Source organism: Symsagittifera roscoffensis, chromosome 8 (genome assembly GCF_963678635.1).
Source record: "Symsagittifera roscoffensis chromosome 8, txSymRosc1.1, whole genome shotgun sequence".
Lineage (NCBI taxonomy): Eukaryota > Metazoa > Xenacoelomorpha > Acoela > Convolutidae > Symsagittifera > Symsagittifera roscoffensis.
The window spans coordinates 32,205,532-32,230,316 of NC_087069.1; the positions used below are offsets into that span (position 1 = coordinate 32,205,532).

Sequence of the window (24,785 nt, forward strand, 5' to 3'; positions counted from 1 at the left end):
GAACTCTGGCGATGTGCACCCGTTGAATGCAGCTGGGGTTAATAGAAACAGAAACAGTCCAGCTAATGTCAGTCGGTCAGTTGATTTTTTTTTGTGTAATTTATGTATTTGCTCTTACTGAAGTCTTTCGAAGTCTTTCTCATCTTAATAACTTCGTTCAATGACAGTTTTAAACAGGTGGATGATCTGCTGATGTTTAACAAAACGAATGAATTTTTTAAAATCAACTTTTCTGTTCCTTTAAAATGTAGATAATTTTACCAAACTTTACTTATTGATTGTAGATTGTTGAAGTACTTTGATTTCGCTTTTTAGTTCAATAATTTTCAAACTAGAGATCTTAATGTCAAAATAAAATTCTTATTATAATAAACGTGGCATGGATGCAAAATATTGCTGTAATTGGAAAATTTGCAATCAATCGAATATTTCATGAAATTAGGAGAGCGTTGCAAATTTCTTGTAAAAATCGAAAATTGCGAAAACCACTGTTTTTATTTTGTTTTTTGTTCACCAATAAGCTTATGCTTCCCATTTGTAATGTATGTGGAATGTCCAAAAACAGAAAACTTATAAATCTATGGAAGTTCAAAAATTGGTGCAGAAACAGATTATTTTGCGTGCCCGGTTGGTTTAGCAGAAACCTCAGAAAATAAAGCAGAAAAGTATTATGATATATTATTGGTTTTAGCGGCCGAAAATGTAAGTTTCCTTGTCCTAAAAAAGTTCTGCCATATATCAGCAATTTATACTTGATCTGACCTTTTCGTTGGTTGTTTTTAAGAAGCAATTTTATAAGGACAAGAGAGTCTATTGGTCCTTTATAACTCGATATGTTTGAGGGCTGCAAATTCGAACTGACATAGAATTTATTTGAGTTTTTATCCCTTTTACTGTCATTTCAACCATAACACGGATAGCCGGTTGCTGTGCAATCAGAACAGAACGTTTCGACCAATTTCTTAAGAAAAAAAAATTACTTTTACAAATAAATTAGTGTCAAATTCTGAAATTTAATGAACATGATGGCATTGAAAGTGTTTCGAAAGCTAACTTTGGAGAAAACAAGGAAATCCAGATGGTGCGCATTCATAAAAAAATATTGCGTTCAAGAGAAAAAGTTTTACAAATGCGTAGAAAATTATTGAATTACGCATAATGGACAACAGTTGTCTTCAAAAATGAACAACAAACGAAACAATGAGAAAACTTTTGAAAAAAATATTATTATTTTTTGCTCCATAATTTTGAAACTTTTTTACCAATCACGCACAAAATGAAGCTTTCAAAACTAGTTTTGTTTTGATGAATTCGAAAATTTAAAAGAAGAATACAAATTTTCATATAACGAACGATGCTCAATTGCTGTACTCTCTCGAATTTACACAAAAAGTCAAAAATTTCGAGGGGTTTTTTCTCGACACTGGAAAAAATTATTGAAACTGTTTCGAATCGCTGCTTCAGTTTGATATGTTAAAAAGGATGACCGTTTGCATAATCGACAAGTTATTCTCAAAAATTAAAAGCAAGCAAAAATGAAGCTTTCAGAACTAGTTTTGTTTTGATCAATTCAAATTTTTTTAGAAAAAAAATTACCAGTTTTCATATAACGAACGTTCTTAAATCTAAATCGCTTTGCTCTCTCAAATTTACACAAAAACTCAAAAGTTGCGAGGGTTTTTTTTTCTTGACACCGTAACAAGTTATTGAAAATTTTTCGAATCACTGCTTCAGTTTGATATGTTAAAAAAGGATGGCCGTTTGCATAATCGACAAATTATCCTCAAAAATTAATAACCAGCAAAAATGAAGCTTTCAGAACTAGTTTTGGTTTGATAAATTCGAAATTTTTAGACCAAATTACCAATTTTTATATAACGAACGTTGCTCAATTGCTTTACTCTTTCTTATTTACACAAAAAGTGAAAAATTTCGAAGGTTTTTTCTCGACACCGGAACAAATTAATGAAAATTTTTGGAATCACTACTTCAGTTTGTTATGTTAAAAAAGGATGGCCGTTTGCATAATCGATACAGTTGTCCTCAAAAATTATTAACAAGCAAAAAATGAAAAACTTTTAAAAGAAAAACTCTATTTTTTTTTGCACCATAATTCTGACAAAGTTTCTATTTTTTCCAATCACGAGCAAATGAAGCTTGCGGAAAAAATTTTGTTGTTGGTAAATTCCAGTTTTCTTAGCCTAAATCACCAATTTTTATATAACGAACATTACTCAATTGCTTCAATCTCTCAAATTTATCCTAAAATTCCGAAATTTCGATGCATTTTGTCGCGACACCGGAACAATTTTTTGATAGTTTTCATACTTCTTTCGAATAAATGCTTGAACTTGATACTTTACTCTTTAATTTGAGAAAACTTTCAACTTAAAAAGCCTTAAATTGATCTTTTTCTCGATCCTTTCCAATGATTATTTGTGGTACCTGATTTTGCGTGGAAAAAAATCAAAAACTAAAACACACCGGAATACAAAGTTCTTTCCTGTTTTCAGTGTTCGGAACAGCCTGGTATGAAGCAAAATTTTTGGTTTCTTTGTTTTTTTCTTTTAAAGAAACTTTTTTTGTTTTTGTTGTCATTTTTACAGTTTTCCAAGCTTACGTTTCATATTTTAATTTTTTTGAAAAATCGCCTCAAACATATTTTCGATTATCAAAGGATCAGTTCTCCGTCTGATTAGAAAACGTGATAGTGTTTTTAGTGATTTGCTTGAGCTGAAAAAGTTTGCAACACATTTTGTACAGTGTTATTAGAAAATTAAGTTAAACATTTCCTAAATGCCATCATTAATTAACAACTACTGGTGTTTTAAGAGAGACTACTTTTGTTTCAGACGTATTTTAAAATGACATTTTAACTAACAATTTAAGGCAAAATTCAGGTAAGCAATTTTTTCCTGAGCTCAAACAACAATATTTATCTGACCTGCCACAGTTTGGAACGATAATGAGGGTTTGAAATTTGTTTTAAGAGGGTTTGCAACTTGAACTAAATCAATTTGGGACAGCTTATGCGAGCTAATGACCAATTTTTTAGTAACGCGTAGCTCAGCTAGTGCGTCCAACTAATTTTTTAAAACCGAATGAAGGCAAAATAATTGCTGGAAATAGTTTGTTACCAGAAAAGGTTATCACTTTGCCCAAAATTGCATATGGGGTGGACATTATACCAATTTATGAAGAAAAAAAAACCAACTCACCTTCATTTTGTATTAAAATTGTACTGCTTTTTTTATAAGAACAAACAATTGCTTGTGTCGTAAAGGGCAGCCTGAACAAACATGTTTCGGTCATGATACAAGCAATCTTTTTCAAAATTCAAAATGTCCTAAGTTACGCGCAATTAGATTGTTGACTCTTTAACATTGCAAAAGTTTTTCAAATTTGTATGCTTAATCTTTTTCAAAATTCTTTCTCATAAATCAAGTTCAAAATAGCGCGGTATGTATCTATAACTTTGATCTTCAAAAGTAGTACCATTGTACAATTTCGAGATGAAACAGCAAAAATTTGATTGTTTTGGTTGAATGTTTTGAATGAGAGCTGTCATGGAGTCTTCTGGAAGTTTAGTTTAATGAGTTTGTATTATGATAATTTGCTCAAAGATTCACAAAGATTCTGAATCGTAGCAAAGAGGAAAGCTTCCGACTCGTAGCGAAGATTCTAACTCACATAATTTCTGACTCGTAGCAAAGATTCCGACTCGTAGCGAAGCAGTGTCGTAGCGAAAAGCAAAGTTTTTCCGTCCAATTTTAAATACCTCAAGTGAAATTCAGTAGGTTGAGTTTGATTTCATGTTTGAATAATTTAGCGCTGTTCAAATTTCAAAAAACCAGCGAATATGATTGCTAATCGGACCTACATTTAGTTCTACATGTTGAATTTGTTCTTCATATTTTCACAACTTATAAACGAATCAATATCTTATTTTAAAAGCATAATTTTACCTCTCAACAGTTACTTCACCTTATATTACGATTACCAGCATCAGTTTCAAGGTTACCCGCTCAAAATACCCGCATCCAGTTTCAAGCGTTAATAATCAATTACATTATGTTTTATTGCCAGTCTAATTAAAACTGAGAGGCAATTTATTAGAATCAGTTTAAAATCTACTATAATCTCTTTTTTTTTGAAATCCAATTATAATCAATAATAATTGAGAGAAATGTTCTAAGCGATTTCAAATCAATTCAAACTTATAGTTTTTTATTTTGTTCATTTTTCCATTGAAGTTGGTTCATGATGAAATTCTCAAGTTTTTTTAACAACCAAAAAATCAGCACATTGATTTACTTGATTTACGTCAGCTTCATGATTTACTCGGAAGACTTATTTTCACATAGCGCGGTAATCTTTCAACTGATACGAAAGGATCTCTAAGAAACTTTTCTTTCATGGTAAAACTTTGTGTTCAGACAAAACTTTGTGATCAAAGTGTGACCATACATCTCGGTTTTAGAGATTTTGTTATTGACAGAAAAAACTAACCCATATGATTTAATTAAATCGTTTTTTTTGCTGGTATAAATACCTGACAAAACAAGAGATCATAATCGTTTATAATTGATATAAAGTGTTTTTTGTATGAACTGTAATCAGTTATTATCGATAATAAAGTATTATAATCTCTGGAAAATATCACGATTATAATTGATTATAAATCCTTTAAATACCTAATTTTGGTAATTATTATCAATGATGATTGACATAAAATCATCATAATAATCCCATATAATCGATTTCTTACGCCTAAACTTGGTTGCCTGTTGGTCGCGATGCTTTCTTTTTTTTTTCAGGCTAAAAATTTGTTCACGCTCAATTTTATTTTTTCGCTCTACTACTTTTAGTTTCTTTTTGAAGTTTAGTTTATTTCCTTTCTTAAAAGGAAGGCAAACTCCACTATTGACTTCTAATTTCAAAAATGGATTTAACTATCAGATTTCCCAGCGAATTAAAAGTTTTACCTATTGATCCAGTTGGCTCAAATTGGGTTAATATTATCAAAAAACGTCAATCATAAATTTTTCTAGAAATTCAAAGAGCTTAAGGCCTTCTATATTTTGGAAAATCAAAATTGAGACTTCTCAAAAAACAAGTCAGTGATTTTTCTGTTTACTTAAGTTCATTGAAACATTTACAACTGTCGTTGGTTGTTTCTCTTATCTTCTTTTTAACTTCTTTTTCTCTTTACGTGGAAAATTTCTCTCAGCTTTCATAAAATATCTGAAAAAATTTCTCTGTAATTCTCTGACTAATGCTCTGAAATGTGTTTTCATTTAGACTTCGTGGGTGCAAAAGCGAATGACGCGGCTTCTCTGATGCCAGATGATCTGGAGTACAGTCACCCGGAACTCAACTACGGAGCGGGCAGAGTCATCGGAGAAGGTGGGTGATGTTCTTACATTAATTTCATGGATTTAGGTCCGCTCCTTAAGAAAATACTTTGAAAGTCAAGCACCAGCCCGTTTTTAGCGCCGTGGGTTCCCCCTCAATGTCTCGAAGTTTAAATTCCCCCTTAACTTGTTAAAAACTAGTAACCGCAGCAGAATTCGCCACTAAGTTTAGACTGAAAACCTTAACCGCCGAAGGCCCAAAGTAGTCGGCCAAAGCTTTAGTCTTGTTGCAAAAATTTCGACTTAGTCAAGACGAATTATCAAATAAGGCGTGACATTCAAAATCCGGATTAAGTTCCGGATATTGAGATGAATGGGAAGAAGGCTTTTATTGACCTTTACTATTTAGACCTTTTGCAAAAACCGCGCCGCCTTAGACGTGGTAGTTTTTTGCACCGTTCGGGTTTTTAGTGGCATATTTACGCATTTGTAAACGTAGAATGAAAGTTTTTATATCATTAAAGATAGTTGATTGTTATTTTCAGCTCGATAATTCATCTTTTTCAGAAGGGAAATTTTGAAAACAGTTTCAAATACGTATGCTCTCAATTTTGACCTTTCGAACAACCTTGAAAAATCAAACTTCTTCAAAAGCTGTTGTCTGTTTGCGAAACTTTCGAATTTTTGAAAAGCGATAGTTGAAGTTTTCGCAATGTTTTGCATGCAAAATCAAGTTTTGTTAGGACGATGACTGAAACTGGACGATGATTCCAAGAACGCCAAAATAGGTGAGTGTTTTTTGTTCTTGGATTTCACCGATGAGTGGATTTAAGAGTCAAAAGAGGGTGTTTTTTGCTGCTAGGTTTGGCAAAACTGGGTTGCTTCAATTGTTCCAGTGCATTTAATCAGATGCTTTATTTTTCTTAAGAATTCTGTTGCCATTAGTAACCAAATACTCGTAGGTTTCCATCGACTAGACCTCGCGTGACATCACAGAAACCTGAGCAAAATATAGCCCACCCATAATTTTAAAACTAATATGATGGCGCTATTATTTTATACTAGGTTGGGATGGGAGGGGATGCCGCGTCGACTACTTTTTTCATTCATTCCCGTCTATGGAACTTTTGATGGAACCATAAATAGCTGCCTCTTTATGCGTGACCATGACTCTTATTAAATGTTTAAGAAATATGCGGGACCAACTAAAGATTATCCTTGATTTTCCATGAGTCTCTTAAGCGTACTTAATCTAAAACCCAAATCGACCGCACTCTCGATCTTTATAATACAGGTGGGGTTGTGTGGTGTAGGTGGGTATGGGACTGGCGCAGTGGCCCATTCGTCTGGACTGTCTAACAGTGACCCGAACAGTGGGGAGGATGACCAGAGGAGTGTGTCTCCACAGGAGAAGCACTTCTGGGACCAGAGGATTGCACAGATGCAACACACTCGTAAGATCCCATCTAATTTAAATAATAAACAAATGTAGTTTGCAAACAGTTCTTCCACACAGTCATTAATTTTGAGTAGAAATTTGTTGAAATGTGACGAAGTTTGCATTCAGGCAGAGTGCCAACGCTTTCTGTCATCCCTTTCTACTATTTCTACTACTTTCTAAGGGAGCCTTCGGCGGCGGTATCAAGCGCACGGCGAACAAACTAATAGTTTTGATTTGGGAGTGATCAACGTCGAACTTAAATGTTTGAACTTTTTTTGAAATCCGGCACCCTCCACCTCGAGAATAACCTTCGACCCGCTTCCACGATTCACTTCGCTGTGTTTTTAACGCAAGACCAGATTATTCCAGAAGAACGAAGTGTCATATCAAAGCTCGTAGACAACGCGTTATGCAGAATGGTTCACGAGGTGAATGCGAGAGCAAAATTAAATGAATGGGAATTGTAAAGTGTCAATAAACGTATTGAAGAAGACGCTTACATTGGTCGTGCTTTTTTTTCGTTTTTTTTTCTCAGAAAAAAGTCTTATCCGCGTTCACATTTGACTTTTGGTCGTTCGACGTTTGACTTCTTCTCAAACATCAACTCAACTTCAGTTGCCAAAAGGAAGTAACAAATGCTCTTTAATTAAGACGTAAAGGCGCACAAAAACGTAAACGACTTTTAGGTTCGAAAGAAGATTTCAATTTCCATCTTTTCCCCCTGAAAAAGGATAGCCATTGAGCCGGTGTTCTCTAGTTGGGTTAATTTTTTGAAAAGCAGGCTGATCATTACTTTTTTTTAAAAAAAGAGCTTCGTCCTTTTTTAATTAATTTTTCGAAGTTTTTTATAACTGAACTTTGAGTTCATTCGCAAATTTTCCAATTATTTGATGGCTATGCTTACAGCAATTGGCGGCTACTGCGCAAGTTATAGAGAGTTGCAAAAAGTTCGGACAGAGAGACTTAATTAAAATGAGCAACTGTCTAGACATCAACCGAAATTAAAACTGAAATAAACATAACGTCGAAAGATCATAAAGCAGAGTTTTGCTCGAAAATTATAACCACGGCGGGCAATTGCATCCGAAGCGTCGAATAGTAAACATTGAAACAGGAAAATTACTGCTCAGGGTGGCTATCGATCTTAGAATTTGTATTGTTTGAATAGCTGAATAGCTTGCTTAGACAACCTCTTAAAATCTCGCGAAGCGTTTGATTCTATGAAATAACTCGGAATGTTTTAGTTTCATGCATGAATAGCTTGCTTAGTAAATGTTAATTTTTTCGCGAACAGATTTGGTCGAAGAAATAATGTGAAATGTTTCAAAAATTCATAGCAAAAATCATTTGCTCAGGAAAATTTAAAAATTTCTCGAATTGATTCGGTCTATGGTATAGATTGAAATGAACATAGCTAGAAAGTTTTGCTATGAACAGCTCCTCCTATAAAAGACAAACTCAACGAACAAACTTTTTGTTTTTTTTAGAATTTTTTTCTTGTAGAACTCGGTCGAATTGTTTTTTTCTCGGTCGAACATATTCAAAAATATCAAGCTTAAGACAAAACTGTTATATCCTTCCAATTTTTTGCAACCCGATAACGAAAACATTGAACCCAATCTATGACGAGTAAATGAGGTTGTATCTAATTCTATATAAAAATGATTAATGCGCTATAGACGCAACATGTCAATTTTTTTTACCGAGAACAACGTTTAAGAAGGTTTAGATCAGAACGTTTAAAAATCCTTAGAGCAACCATCGAGCTCAATGCTTAAGAACTTTAAATTATTCCAAGTTTTGGAATATTCAAGAATTCAATCTTTAAAAATTTTGAAACTCCTTAAACAAGATGAATTCGATTTTACTTCAAGTGTGCCATTTGACCAGAATGCGGTCGATTTTTGATATGACGGAACGAATTCGAGGCAGTGATATTGACTGCAAGATACGTCAATTTTGATGATTAGCAGCATTATTTGGAAAAAGAACCAAATTCGGAAGCGTTACTTTGGATCGAAGTAACTTTATTCAAAATTTCAATTTTAAACGAAGACGCGTGACAACGCGTGACAAAAATTTTGCAAAATCTACAAATCGGGAAGATAAGAGAGAATGTTTTGCTGTTAGAAGATCACACTAGAGACAGAAAACGGCATAAAAAGATAGCGATTCAGAAGACAAAGGAAAGAAGCCTTCCGAGTCGTAACGATTCTTCAGCTACAATCGTTACTGAACAATTTTCATCAATCGAAAAGGCTGCGAAGAAAGACAGCAACCGTTCCTGGCCGCGAAGAAGACGCTTATTCACGAATATTGAAGAAAGCGGAAGGGTCCGAAGTTGTGCTTCGAAACTGTACTTTGAACAATTTTCAGCTTCCTGGGATGTCAAGAACTGAAATTTATAACTTCTAATTCCGTTTTCAGATAAGGAGAAGCTAGAAGTTGAGTGAAAAAGTCAATCAACCTCCAATGGGTGGGGTGATTTTCTCTACTGTACAAAAACAAAAGTGATAGAGTAATTTAACAGTAATGCACAAGCCCTGTGTTTAGGAGTTACCTTGTGGACTGGGATACTGAGACCCAGCAATGCGCTCCGTATTTTCACATGTAATTAAGTTAATTTGCGCGGTTCGGCTTTGAGCTAAGTTAATTTGCGCGGTTCGACTAATAATTTTGCTGACTCGATGTTACGAGAACCACATTGAATTGGCTATGGTAGAGATGGTTAAAAGCACGTAAAACTCTGTTTAGATGCTAGCCAATCGTTTTAAGATCCAGCTTTACTGTCCGTCGTCTTAATATAAAGCTATAAATAGAACCTGCCTTTTTTGTCCGAAGTTTTGCGTTTACAGATTCTTTGTAACTCTTAACAGATTCGTTATTTTTCTAAAGTTTCATAGCGTTAATAAATTAATTATTAAAAAAAAGATTTTTCGCGAACCAATTCAGTCTATTCAAAATTCTCAAAAATTTCACAGCTGCAATAAGAAAAACATGAACATATCGCAAATTGATTTGTTTTATGGAATAGTTTGAAGTTTTAATACTTAAAATTTCATAGGTTGAGTAGCTTGCTTAGAAGCACTTCAGTTTTTCGCGAACCGATTCGTTCTTTGAAATGTGGTGCTTTCCATTGTTGATAATTAACTATCTTGATGAATTTGTTCTTTGTTTTGTTTGTTGCAGTGGATGAGAAGACAAGTGGGATAGAGGAGGCGAGGAAGAGACACCAGCAGTTGAGGGCCAAACTGCTGCTGTGGAGGAAGGTGTACGTGGAGTTCCAGACCAACTGTCTCCACAGACACGCCCCCAAGGAACAGCCGCACAGACGTCACTCATGTGTCAGCAAGGTCAGTCAGTCCCCCCTGCCAAACCGACCGAGATAGAATTAGTCGCAAAAAGTTCCGACTCAAAACTAATGAAAAAGAGCAATTGACCTGACCTAGCTTAGAACATTTTTTGCATGCAAAACCTAATTTATCAGACCCCTAATTGTGTCCAAAGGTTGTCTGAAAAAAAAATATTTGCCTGCCAAATGTGCTAAAATGGAACGATTGCTTTTTACATAATTTTGTCTGTCCGAACTTTTTGCAACTCCCTATAGATGAAAAACAAATGGTTTTCTCATAAATTCATAAATTTTCTGTGATTATCGTCATTGATTTTGATCAAGTTCTTTCAATTCAGAGAATACTAGATCAAATTTTTTAAGCTAACACAATCCCAAGCTATGTAGTATAGAAAATTGCAAAAAGCTGGAACTGACAAAACTATTTGAAAAGAGCTAAGGTCCTACTCCATAAAAATTTTGCATGCGAAGGCTAATTTTGCAGACAGAAAAGATGTCTCAAGGGTACCTAAGTTTTCGAATTCTAAACTTAATGAGAAAACTGAGTTTGAATTTCTAAATTTTGTTTGTTTAGTCATGATAAGTTAAAATCATTAATTAATTACAATATACAGTGCTGATTTAAATTATCCGGACGAAACGAACAAAACTTGAATTTTCAAACGCGTTTTTCTCAAATTGGGTTAAGATTAGACAAAAAGTGAAGAAGACAAAAGTTGCTTAGAATTTCACCAGAATTAATATGGTGCCATTTTTTCTCCGAAATTCTCAACAAAAATGTTACCCCAAAAATGGGTCATTTTGGCTTTTTTCAATTAATCAAGAATTACGCTGAAAATATTTTGTTAATTGATATGAAAATTATATCACAGGAAGCCTCTTACGCAGTTCAACAAAGTTTAAGAAGGGTTAAATCTCCAAAAACCAGTATAAATGAAAAAATTTTCACTTGATAGTCAATAAATGTGATTTTTACTATATAAAACCCAGAATCTCTGTTTAAAAATAAGTTTTGAACAATTTGCGCAAATTTTTGGCAAATTAACTCTTCTTAAACTTTGTTGAACTGCGTAAGAGGCTTCCTGTGATATAATTTTCATATCAATTAACAAAGTAGTTTCAGCGTAATTCTTGATTAATTGAAAAAAGCCAAAATGACCCATTTTTGGGGTAACATTTTTGTTGAGAATTTCGGAGAAAAAATGGCACTATATTAATTCTGGTGAAATTCTAAGCAACTTTTGTTTTGTTCACTTTTTGTCTAATCTTAACCCAATTTGAGAAAAACGCGTTTGAAAGTTCAAGTTTTGTTCGTTTCGTCCGGATAATTTAAATCAGCACTGTAGTCAACAATATAGGCAAAAAGTTGAAACAGACATAAAAAGTTAAACAGAGCTATCTACCATTTTTGAGCAATTTTTGCATGCAAAATCGAAAACTTAAGTGACCTTGAGACATTCTTTCTGTCTGCAAAATTAGCTTTCGCATGCAAAATTTTTACGGAGTAGGACTTTTGCTCTTTTCAATTAGTTTTGTCTGTTCAAATTTTTTGCAATTCTCTATACTAGTTAGCTTGTGATTGTCTTAGCTCAAAAATTTTAATCTTGATTCCCGGAATTGGCCAAAATCAATGACAATACTCGCAGAAAATCTATAAATTTCTAAGAAAAAAAACACTTGTATTTGGAATAAAAAAACCAAATGACCTATTTTCGTGGCTAAGTTTTGGTTCAGAATTTTTCGGGAAAAAACTGCACCATGTTAATTCTGGTGAACGCTAAGCAATTTTTGTTCGCTTCACTTTTTGTCTAATGTTAACTGAATTTGAGAAAAAAGCGTTTGAAATTTTCGTTATTGTTCGATGTGTCCGGTTAATTTATAGTTGATCCCAAATTGGTGGCAATATCCTTTTAGATCACGAATGTGAGCAATGTCAAATACCTAAAAAAGCTCATTTTGACACCTGAACTTAATTTTCTTTTCAGTTCAACAGTAAAACCGTTTAAAGAAACATACTTAAGAAATCTAAGTAATCTATAACAACTTTTTTTTGACCGTTCAAGTTGCTCCAGGTCACCAATATTGCCAACCGGGGGAGGGTTTTCAAGAAGTTTGTCGAACGTTTTTTCTACCAAATTAATAACTGATTTTCCGAGCTCTCCCAAAGCATTAAAAGGACCGTTTCAGTCAAATTTTTGAGCCGCAGGCAAGATGTTTAAAAGATGAGACCTACAAAAAAACATTTTTAGGCTTTTTGTGGAAAATGTTGACCAAAAAATTGCGAGTTTTTGGCGCGCGCTCCCCCTCAAAGTTAGTGGATATTGTCGCCCAAGGCGTCTTAAAAAATATTTAGAGCCCGGGATCAAAATAGGATATCTCGAAATAGTGCAAAGGGTCGGCAGGGGCTCCGACCCCCACCCACTTAATCCGCCCATGTTGCCAACAATTTGGCATTAAAAGAAAGTATGCACTCATTTAAATTGTTGGTAACATGCTTTTCGGTCAACGAACCTGAATGAAGTTAATCTTCTTCTGCTTATATGTTAAATGAAAGTCGGAATGCGCTATTAACGCAATGTTGAACTGATAATAATGCTAAAGAATTACTAACGTGTAACGCACCTCCGGTGCTTCAATTTTTTTATCGACTATTCATTTGAAAAACCGCATATGTTTATCGGAAACAATATCTGCAATATTTTAGTGCACTCTGACTGCACCCAATTACAGGGTTGTTAGTTTCAAATTTTATAAACTTTAGTTCCAGTTTTGAAAAACCATAATAGCGTCATCTCGAAAATTTAATGGGCCTCTGGAGAATTTTGGAGGCCAGCTTTGCAACTTTTGAGAGTCCCTGAGAGCACTCTTCTAGATGGTTGGGTATTTCAAATTTCATGAGTTCTTTAAATCTAAAATTCCCGAAAAAAATTGAAAAAATCATAAAAACTGTTATATCTTGGAAACTAAAAGGATTTGAGCATTCATTTTGGAGACAAGATTCGCGACGCCTGGGTGTACGCTGGCAGTAAGGTTATCTCTTCATCAAATTAATAGTTTCAAATTTTGTGAATTTTTTTAGGTAAGTTTATTAAATTTCGAAAAAATCAAACGTCATATCTCTAAAACTAGAAGCATTTGAAGTCGTATTTGGCAAGATTTTCAACTCCTGAGAGTACCCTGACAGCCCTCAATTACAAAGTTAGAAATTTCAAATTAAAAAAAAACTAAGCTTTTTACAATTTTTGAAAAAAATCACAAAAACGTCTATCTGCAAAACTACAATGATTTGAGCAGTCATATTTGGAGGCGAAGCTCGCAATCTTTGAGAGTACTCTGCCAGCACCCAACTACAGGGTTGGGAACTTCAAGTTTTGTAAATTATTTTGTAATTTGAGTTTTATGAACTTTTTTGAAAAAATCACAAAAATTGTAGTATCTCGTTGACTAAAAAGATTTCGGCCTTCAAAATGAATTGGAGGCCAAAATAACAAACTGTTTGGAAATCCGGAATAGTGGGCTGCTTATTCTAATTTCGTTGAAATAATCACTGAAATCAAACTGGAAATACGAAAAAAAACTTCACCATTCTCAACCATTGCAATATATGATATAGCTAAAACATGAAAAAACTCTTTCGTTACACATGAAAAAAATTAAGTTGAAAAAGCTTAAACGTGGCGAGTTAGTGAAGCCCGCATTTAAAATTATAATGGATTTCGAGCCAATATTTAAAAGGTTATCGACCATAACTGAATTTTTTCGCGAACCGATTCCGTCTTTTCGCGAACCGAATAAATGAAAGTTTGAATGCGCTATGGATGCAAGGTTTAACTGAACATAATGCTTAAGAATTATTAGAAGACAATGTTTAAAAAGCTATCGAGCGTAACGTTTAAGAAGCATTCAGAGCAACCATCAGAGGAAGCTGAACTCGATCCAACTTCAAGGCTATACAGTACCTGCCTCGTTTTTGTCCAAAAAAAAATCATTTCTTTTCTGTCTGGAACCGACACTGTTAAAAATTCGGTCTAGAACGAATCATTTGAAAACAGCAATGAATCATTAATGTTTAACTGAACATAATGCTTAAGAATTATCAGGAGACAATGTTTAAAAAGCTATCAAGCGTAACGTTTAAGAAGCATTCAGAACAACCATCCGAGGAAGATGAACTCGATCCAACTTCAAAGCTGTACAATACCTGCCTAATATTCGTCTAAAATTTCTTTTCATTTCTGTCAGGAACCTGAACGTCGAAAATTCAATCTGGAACGAATCAATTGAAAACAGCAGCCTCCAGGCTAAGAAAAAAAATTTTTTTTGCAAACCGATTCAGCCTATGCAACAACTTGAAATAATTCAAAGTTTCATAGCTTTAAAAACTTGCTTAGGAAAACTGAAACTTTTCGCGAACCAATTTTGTCCATGAAATAACTCAAAAATTCATAGCTTTAAATGCTTGCTTAGAAAACTCAAACTTTTCGCGAACCGATTCAGATTGTGAAATAACTTGAAATATTTGAAAGTTTTTTTTAGCTTCAAAAGGTTGCTTAGAGAAATGAACTTTTCGCGAAGCAATTTGGTCTGCAAAAAAGTATAAAAAAGTTCACAAATTTTCATAGCTTGAACAGCTTGCTTAAAAAACTTCAAATTTCACACAAACTAATTCAGTTTATGAAATACTAGCCTTAAAAACTTGCGTAGAACAACTTCAATGTTTCGCGAGCTGATTTGATCTAGGAATTATCTTGAAATATTTTAATGCTTCATAGCTTTAAGCCTTGACTAGAAACTTTTAAACTGTTTACGAACCGATTCGGTCGATTAAAAAATTGCAAATATATCAACGTTTTGTAGCTTGAAAAGCTTGGTGGAAAATTTTAAATTTTTCGTGAACCAATTCAATCTATAAATTAATTTGAAATAATTCAAAATTTCAGTTTTGAAAAGTTTGCTGTGAAAAATTGAATTTTCTCGCAATCCGATTCGGTATATGAAATAAATTGAAATCTTCCAAAATTCCATAGCTTGATTAGCTTATTTCAAAAATTTAAAGACTTTGGCGAACCGCTTCAGTCTACAAAGGAATTTAAAATAGTTCAAAAGGTTTCATAACTTGAACAGCTTGCATAAAAAACTTTAAGTTTCACATATATTGATCAAAATTATGAAATAACTCGAAGTATTTCAAAATTTCTAGCTTTAGAAACTTGCTTAAAAAACTTCAATGTTTCGAGAAATGATTCAATCTAGGAATTATCTTGGAATATTACATTGTTTCATAGTTTTATGCCTTGCATAAAACTTTTTAAACTGTTTACCAATCGATTCGGTCTATGAAATAATTGCAAATGTTCGAACGTTTCGTAGCTTGAATAGCTTGCCTAAAAAAAATTCGCAAATCGATTCAGTCTATGATACAACTTGAAATAATTCAAAGTTTCATAGCTTTAAAAACTTGCTTAGGAAAACTGAAATTTTTGCGAACCGATTCGGTCCAAGAAATAACTTGATATAAATCAAAAATTCATAGCCTTAAAAGCTTGCTCAGAAAGACTTAAATTTTTCGCAAACAAATTCAGTCTAAAAAAACCTTTCAAAGTTTTTTGCTTTAAAAATTTGCTTAGAAAAACAAATTTTTCGCAAACAAAAAAAAATTAAAAAAATCAATAAAAAAGCATAGCTTGAACAGCTTGCTTAGAAAACTTCAAATTTTACACAAACTGATTCAGGTTATGAAACAATTTGAAATAATTCGAAAGTTCTTCCCACAGAAGCTTGCTTCAATGTTTCGCAAACCGATTCAATCTAGGAAATATCTTGGAGTATTTCAATGTTTCATAGCTTTAAGCCTTGCTTAGAAAACTAAATTTGTTTGCAAATCAGTTCGGGCTATGAAATAATTGCAAATATTTCAACGTTTCGTAGCTTGAAAAGCTTGCTTAAAAAATATTTTCGCGAATCGATTCAGTCTAGGAAACATCTTGAAATAAATGAATTTTTCATAGCTTCAAAAGTTTGCTTAGGACAACTGAAAAATTTAGCGAAACGATTCGGTCCAAGAAATAACTTGATATAAATCAAAAATTCGTAGCCTTAAAAGCTTGCTTAGATAAACTTAACTTTTCGGTAACCGATTCGGTCTACCAAAAAATTTGAAAAAGTTCACAAAGTGTCATAGCTTGAACAGCTTGCTTAGAAAACTTCAAATTTTATACAAATTGATTCATTTTATGAAATAACTTGAAATTATTTGAAAGTTCTTCTCTTAGAAGCTTGCTTAGAAAAACTTCAATGTTTCGCAAACTGATTCAATCTAGGAAATATCTTGGATTACTTCAATGTTTCATAGCTTTAAGCCTTGCTTAGAAAACTAAATTTGTTTGCAAACCAATTCGGGCTATGAAATAATTGCAAAAATTTCAACGTTTCGTAGCTTGAAAAGCTTGCTTAAAAAATATTTTCGCGAATCGATTCAGTCTAGGAAATATCTTGAAATAATTGAAATTTTCATAGCTTTAAAAACTTGTGCTTAAGACAACTGAAACATTTAGCCAACCGATTCGGTCCAAGAAAAATTTGAAAGCTTCCAAAGTTTTATAGCTTGATTAGCTTATTTCAAAAATTTAAAGACTTTGGTGAACCGATTCAGTCCTACAAATAACTTGATATTAATCAAAGTTTCATAGCTTTAAAAACTTGCTTAGGAAAACTGAATTTTTTCGCGAACCGATTCCGTCTTTTCGCGAACCGAATAAATGAAAATTTGAATGCGCTATGGATGCAAGGTTTAACTGAACATAATGCTTAAGAATTATTAGAAGACAATGTTTAAAAGGCTATTGAGCGTAACGTTTAAGAAGCATTCAGAGCAACCATCAGAGGAAGATGAACCCGGTCCAACTTCAAGGCTATACTACAGTACGTGCCTCGTTTTTGTCCAAAATTTCATTTCATTTCATTTCATTTCATTTCTGTCTGGAACCGGGACTGTCAGTAATTCAGTCTAGAACGAATCACTTGAATACAGCAACCTCCATGCTAAAAAAAAAATTTTGCTAACCGATTCAGTCTATGAAACAACTTGAAATATTCGAAGTTTCATAGATTTAAAACTTGCTAAGAAAAAATTAAATTTCTCGCAAACCGATTTGGTGCAAGAAAAAATTTGAAAACTTCCAATGTTTCATAGCTTGATTAGCTTACTTAAAAAAGTTAAATTCTTTGGCGAACCGCTTCAGTCTATGAAATAACTTGTAATAAATCAAAAGTTCATAGCTTCAAAAGCTTGCTAGAAAAACTTTTCGCGAGCCAATTCAGTAAAAAAAACATGAATTATTTCAAAGTTTCATAGCTTTAAAAGCGTGCTTAGAAAAACTGCGAAATTTTTGCGAACCAAATCGGTCTAAAAAATAACTTGATATAAATCAAAGTTTCATAGCTTTAAAAACTTGCTTAGGAAAATTTAAACTTTTCTCGAACTAAGTCAGTCTAAAAAAAACTTGTAATTTTTCAAAGTTTTATCGCTCTAAAAATTTGCCTCGAAAAACGAACTTTTCGCGAACCGCTTCGGTCTACAAAGGAATTTGAAAAAATTCAAAAAGTTTCATAACTTGAACAGCTTGCTTAAACAGTTTTAAGTTTCACATAAATTGATCAAAATTATGAAATAACTCGAAATATTTCAAAATTTCTAGCTTTAGAAGCTTGCTTAAAAAAACTTCAATGTTTCGAGGAATGATTCAATCTAGGAAATATCTTGGAATATTACATTGTTTCATAGCTTTATGACTTGCCTAAATCTTTTTAAACTGTTTACCAATCGATTCGGTCTATGAAATAATTGCAAACGTTCCAACGTTTCGTAGCTTGAAAAGCTTGCTTTAAAAAATATTTTCGCGAATCAATTCAGTCTATGAAACATCTTGAAATAATTCAAAGTTTCATAGCTTTAAAAATTTGCTTGGGAAAACTAAAACATTTTGCGAACCAATTCGGCCCAAGCAATAATTTGAAATCTTCCAAAGTTTCAAAGCTTGATTAGCTTATTTCAAACCTTTAAAGACTTTGGCGAACCGCTTCAGTCTACAAAGGAATTTGAAAAAGTTCAAAATGTTTCATAACTTGAACAGCTTGCTTAAAAAATTTTAAGTTTCACATAAATTGATCAAAATTATGAAATAACTTGAAATAATTCAAATTTCTAGCTTTAGAAGCTTGCTTAAAAAAACTTCAATGTTTCGAGAAATGATTCAATCTAGGAAATATCTTGGAATTTTACATTGTTTCATAGCTTTATACCTTGCCTAAAACTTTTTAAACTGTTTGCCAATCAATTCGGTCTATGAAATAATTGCAAATGTTCCAACGTTTCGTAGCTGGAAAAGCTTGCTTAAAAAATATTTTCGCGAAACAATTCAGTCTATAAAAGATCTTGAAATAATTCAAAGTTTCATAGCTTTAAAAATTTGCTTGGGAAACCTGAAACATTTTGCGAACCAATTCGGTCCAAGAAATAATTTGAAAACTTCCAAAGTTTCATAGCTTGATTAGCTTATTCCAAAATTTTAAGACTTTGGCGAACCGCTTCAGTCTATGAAATAGCTTGTAATAAATAAAAAGTTCATAGCTTTAAAAGCTTGCTTAGAAAAACTTAAACTTTTCGCGAATTGATTCGGTCTATGAAATAACTTGAAAAAATTCATTTTTTGTAGCTTTAAAAGTTGCTTGGAAAATGATTTTTTCGCGAATCAATTCGGTCTACGAAAGAATGTTAAAAAGTTCACAAAGCTTCATTGCTTGAACAGCTTGCTTAGAATACTTTAAGTTTCACACAAACTGTTCCTGTTCATGATATAACTCGAAATACTTCAAACTTTCTAGCTGTAGAAGCTTGCTCAAAAAACCTTAATGTTTCGCGAACTGATTCAATGTTTCGCAAACTGATTCAATCTAGGAAACATTTTGAATTGTTTTCGTAGCTAGAAAGTTTTAAATCTGTTTGCCAACCAATTCTGTCTATGAAATAATTGCAAATGTTTAAACGTTTCGTAGCTTGAAAAACTTGGTGGGGAAACTTAAAATTTTCGTGAACCGATTCAATCTGTAAATTAAATTGAAATAATGCAAAGTTTCATAGCTTAAAAGCGTGCTCAGAAAAACTGCCAATTTTCGCAAACCGATTCGGTCAACAAAATAACCTTAAAATTTTCATAATAAAAGAAAGTCGGAATGCGCTATGGACACAAGGTTTAACTGAACATAATGCTTGAGAATTATTAGAAGACAATGTTTAAAAGGCTATCGAGCGTAACGTTTAAGAAGCAATCAGAGCAACCATTAGAGGAAGATGAACTCGATCCAACTTCAAAGCTATACAATACCTGCCTAATATTTGTCTAAAATTTCTTTTCATTTCTGTCAGGAACTTGAACTGTCAATAATTCACTCTTGAACGAATCTCTTGAAAACAGCAACCTCCATGCTTAAAAAAAGTTTTTGCAAACCGATTCGTTCTTCAAAAAAATTTGAAAAAATTTACTAAGTGTCATAGCTTGAACAGCTTGCTTAGAAAACTTCAAATTTTACACAAACTGATTCAGTTTATGAAATAACTTGAAATCATTCGAAAGTTCTTCCCCTAGAAGCTTGCTTAAAAAAATGTTTCGCAAGCTGATTCAATCTAGGAAATATCTTGAAAAATTTCAAAGTTTCATCGATTAAACCTTGCTTAGAAAGTTTTAAATTGTTTGCGAACCGATTCGATTTATGAAATAATTGCAAATTCGTAGCTTGAAAAGCTTGCTGGGAAAATTTTAAATTTATCGCGAACCGATTCAATCAATGAAATAACTTGTAAAAGTTCAAATTTTCATAGCTTTGAAAGCTTGTTTGAAAACCTAAAGCTTTTTGCAAACCGAGTTAGTCCACGAAATAAGTTGCAATATTCCAAAGTTTTCATAGCTTGAATAGCTTAATTCGAAAAAAAAGTTGGCGAATTGATTCGGTTTCTGAAATAACTTGAACAATTTCAAAGTTTCATAGCTTAAATTGCTGTCTTCGAAAAATCTGAAGCTTTTCGCGAACTGATTCAAACTATGAAATATCTTGAAATAATCCAATGTTTCATAGCTTTAAGCTTTACTTGGACAAACTTAAATTTTTTTGCAAGCCGTTTCGGTCTACGAAATAACTTGAAAGAGTTCAAACTTTATTAGCTTGATTAGCTTGCTTAAAAACATTTAAGTTTTTCGTGCACTGATGAAAGTTGGGATATTTATCATTTTTGTCACCCACTTGCCTGCATCTGCATTTGAACATTACGAGGCCAAACTGTGTATTTTATGAATTGTAGACGGATTCCGCAACAAGGACGCTCTCTTTTTTCTTACTTTGTTCTTCCATTTCTTGTGATCGTTCCGACAAAATTTTAACATGTTTAAAGAATTTGTCTGTGGAGTCATAAAGATTAACTTGAATTAATCAATTTTGCATCCGGCGTACTCTGAGCGAAAAGTTTTATTTTTAGACTGTTTATTCTTTGTTATATTTGATACTTTGACTGTTAACAGATTGGTTATTAGATAGAAGTTTGGTTATTATCTTAACCAAAAATGCTTATCTTACAATTCCGTGCACCGAAAATGCTTAACATACACTTCCATACATCAAATGTATGGAAAAATGCTAGTCATACAATTTCAAATAAAGAACATTTTCTTAAAATGAAAATTGTATGACTAGCACTTTTTGATGGCGACAAGAAAAACTTTTTTGGCAACAAAAAACAATTTTGAAATGACTCCAAAAAGTTTTTTTTCAACCCCAAACTTTCTAAACAAACAAACATTTTCAAAAAACTATTTGCATGCAAATCTTAATTTTTTGTCTGCATAACGTAGTCCTGGATACACAAGAATTGGATTTTTTTTTCAGTTTCTCTGGATAACTTTTTTCAAACAGGCTAAAAACTCCCATTTGTTTATATGGCATGATTATATATGCCTTAATCAATGTCTGATAATTTGAAAACTCTAATTTTAACAATAATCATCTTTGAAAATTTAAAAGTTTAATGCTTTCAGTATATCATTTGTGAAAATAACTCTTACACAATTGAGGTCGCTCCCAATGCATTGTAAATGCCAGACGATTAACCTTTTGGTGACTCTAGCTTTGAGTAAACCATGGTTTTAGTCACTTGTGTTAGGGCACGAACACATCCCAAAAATTTTGAGAAATAAAAAAAAAAAAAAAAAACTTTCTGGTTAATGAAAAAATGCTTCTCCTACAATTTTCATGTATGAAAAAATGCTTACCTTAGAGTTTTCTCAACATTTTCTGTATCTATGGAATTGTACAAAATTGTATGATAAGCATTTTTTCCATATTTGAAAATTGTATGATAAGCATTTTTGTCAACCCAGGTTTTGTGGATTTTTTAAATCATCTTTTCCAACTATTAGGGTCCAGTGATGTGTGAACTGGACGACATCTACCAGCCGGAAGTTTATGCACAGGAGAAGCTGAAGTTGCCGTCTCTGGAAGAGATTGCCAGACTGGCAGGCAGAAAGAACAGCCACGCCCACAAGAAGAGCAGTGTCAGCCCAGTAAAAGCCAATTTGGCTGCTTGACATTCAACAACTTGATTTATTCAGATTTAAGAATATTGCAGTAAATTCGGGCTCGATTCGCCCACCCCCTTGTTTTCCAAACAGGCAACAGAATCTGTAGCGTTCAAGGTTCAAAATGGTTGAATTGTTGCAATTATGAGCAATTAACAAAGAAACTGTTGGTTGCTGGAGCGACAAATCAATGAAACAAGGATAATAATTGTAAAATTCAACATGAGTAACAGATATTATAACTGTGCCTTTAAGATACCAAAGAGAGACGAAACAAAGATACGTTAAGTCAATTACTCGCCCGTTCGTTCGCATTGTTTCTAGGAAATGTGGAAATTTTTGAAGTGTTACCGAGCTGAGAAGAATTGCTTGCCATACGTTTTCATTCCATGAAAAAACGTTTATCAAACAATTTTAAACAGTTTTGTAGAAAAACAAGGCTGTGTGTTATTAGCAAAATAAGCTTTTTTCCGATACAATGAAAGTTTGGCAAAAAAAATCACGAACTTATCTGCTTAATAATTGCATGATTGTTTTTTATTAAGTTTCATTATATGGTAAAAATGCTGATTTTGCAATTAACACAAAATTTGTTGCTAAAGGCTTGAGCAAAAATGAGGGAAAGGATTTTCACGAAACGGTTTCGCCTGGAACTAAGATGTGGACCATAAGAAAAATTCTAAGCTTAGTTGTTCAAAATATGTGTGAGTTGAGACAGTTAGACATTGACACTTCAGACTTGAAAGCCAAACTAGATGAAGATGTTTTTATGAAGCAACCTGAAACTCTAAAAGGATATCTTGAGGGGTTAGGCTTTAAAAATCAGTTTTTGATGAGAGCTTGTTTGTTAGGAGGATGGAGGGAGAGAGAACGAAGGTTTAATTTGCTTATGGGGCAATGATATAGTGGTTTGTTGAGCGGACAAAAATTTCTGTAGCTGGTTTGAAAAAAATATCTCTGAAAAAAATATTATAAGCAGATAAGTGATCCTAATTAGTTTTAAGGAATGCAAAATGATTACACAGAAAACCCAATTAGGATAAATCAGAAGAGATTTCTTTAAAAGTAGTTATCAAGTTTTAAGATGACCGAAGAAAAACCGATAACAATCCCTCTTGGCAAACAAGAAAAATTGACAAAAAAGGTACTTCAGAACAAGAACAAGAAATAATATCACAAAATGTGACTAACCAGAACTTTTTGGTTGTCTTAATTACTTAGCTTTATCAAGTAGACCCAAGATTTTTTGTGCAGCAAACTTTTAAGTTCATTTGTGGGAAAACTCAGTTGAAAAGCATTGGAAAGCCGAGAAAAAATGTCTGAAATATCTGCTAGGAACAACAAGTTTACCTTGAGTAGATAGAAACGAAAACGCGTTGAGTCTTGTTAGCTATTCTGATGCGGACTGGGCTGGAAATATAATTGCTGAGATCGTTTTATGGTGTTTCCAAGGCCAAACTTTTTTTTGGTTCCATAGATATTCAATTCAACCATGGGGGCAATACCGACTTATTTTTTCTTCAAAACCACCGCGTCAAACTGCGGAAGATCCTTTTTGTTACTAGTTATTGATATTAGATTTAGTTTTTCCGCAAAATATGTCTCAACCGTGTCGTTATGTTGATTTGAATCAAATCTGGGTTGTTGAATATCTTCATGAACTGCAAGAAAGTTTGTTCGACATGCATATTGAGGGGTTTGTGTTTTATTGAATCACCTACAAAATCAAACTGAACGCTGGACAAGATTTTGTGTTTCCAAGAAAAGCAATCCACTTGATATCCTTTGTCTTGTTTTATGCTGTTTCCAAGGCCAAACTTTCTTTTGGCTCCGTAGATATTCAAACCAACCATGGGGCAAAACCGACTTATTTTTTTTAAAATCAAACTGCGGAAGAGCCTTATTGTTACTAGTTATTGATATTAGATTTGGTATTTCCGCAAAATATGTCTCAACCGTGTCGTTATGTTGATTTGAATCAAATCTGGGTTGTTGAATATCTTCATGAACTGCAAGGAAGTTTGTTCGACATGCATATTGAGGGGTTGTAGATGTTTTGGAAAAGGTGATTTTTACTCTCAAATTAAGTGGAAGTTGTAATATTTCAGAAACGCAATTTCTGTAGGTTTTTGCAATTGCTCACTAAGTACCCAAATCTTCTTTTGTGGATGGATGTACTAGTTTAATTACCTGGATTTTCCTAACTTCCTCTATTTGTGACAGATTGCCCATCAGAGCTGATTTGAAATCTTATATTTGGTTAGCTTCTGGATTTTAGTTAATCAGAGCTCTGTGTTGTATTGGGATGTGTGAGTCTCGAAACTGTTCATCTGACACTCAATAATTTGAATGCACTAAGCCCAATTCGTTAAGCTTCATCATTTTCATTATTACGTCAGTTAAATATCGCTTTGTTCGTGTTTGATTTTTCCGTTTCAAATTGATATCTTGAATTTTGTACAATTTTTTCCCGTCAAAAGTCAAACAGCAGTAACTTATTTTTTTCACAATAGTTTTCTCTGAATTTTAAATTATGATAACTTAGCTTAGAATATCATAATCAACATGTATATGAAACACATCTTATTTATCGAAAACAACTCATCGAGTTAGTATCTTAAAGGTTGAAACAAGAAACTGGTTGTAAACTGTTGAGATCTCGTCTAGATAAATTCTGAACTGTTCCTGTTAGTTTTTTGTTCGACCGATTACTGAGTATCCTCTTCGAAAAACTGTTTTATGTTCTGTCTTTGACTAAGTTTTTAAATAAGTTTTAGGCTTTAAATAAGTTTTTTAGTACCGGATACTTTGTACTTCCTCGCAGTTTTTGTTCAGTAAACATTACTTCTACCGGATACTTGGTATCCTGGTTTCTTGCTGAAAATTAACATACCCGGATTAGTTTGTATCAGAAGGAGAAATTTGTATTTCGTATCTTCCATTCTTCTTATGACACACAAAAAAGTTTGAAAATGGATTTTCCATGACATCGATGATTTTGCGTATGCGCGACG

The 24,785-nt window shown here is 33.0% G+C and overlaps 2 protein-coding genes across 2 annotated transcripts in view; one reads left to right on the forward strand and one right to left on the reverse strand.

Moving 5' to 3' along the window:
- Positions 1 to 143, reverse strand: part of LOC134853555 (uncharacterized) — a 10,416-nt gene extending 10,273 nt beyond the window's left edge. Inside the window, exon 1 of the mRNA XM_063869554.1 lies at positions 119 to 143. Coding sequence (XP_063725624.1) covers positions 119 to 143 — 25 coding nt within the window. The remainder of the gene's footprint in view (positions 1 to 118) is intronic.
- A 5,142-nt stretch (positions 144 to 5,285) lies between these two features.
- LOC134853556 (uncharacterized) lies at positions 5,286 to 21,780 on the forward strand. The gene is made up of 4 exons (XM_063869555.1): positions 5,286 to 5,406; positions 6,668 to 6,808; positions 9,985 to 10,148; positions 21,613 to 21,780. Exons 1-4 carry the CDS (start codon positions 5,286 to 5,288, stop codon positions 21,778 to 21,780), a joined length of 594 nt encoding a protein of 197 aa, XP_063725625.1.
- Positions 21,781 to 24,785: the final 3,005 nt, after the last annotated feature.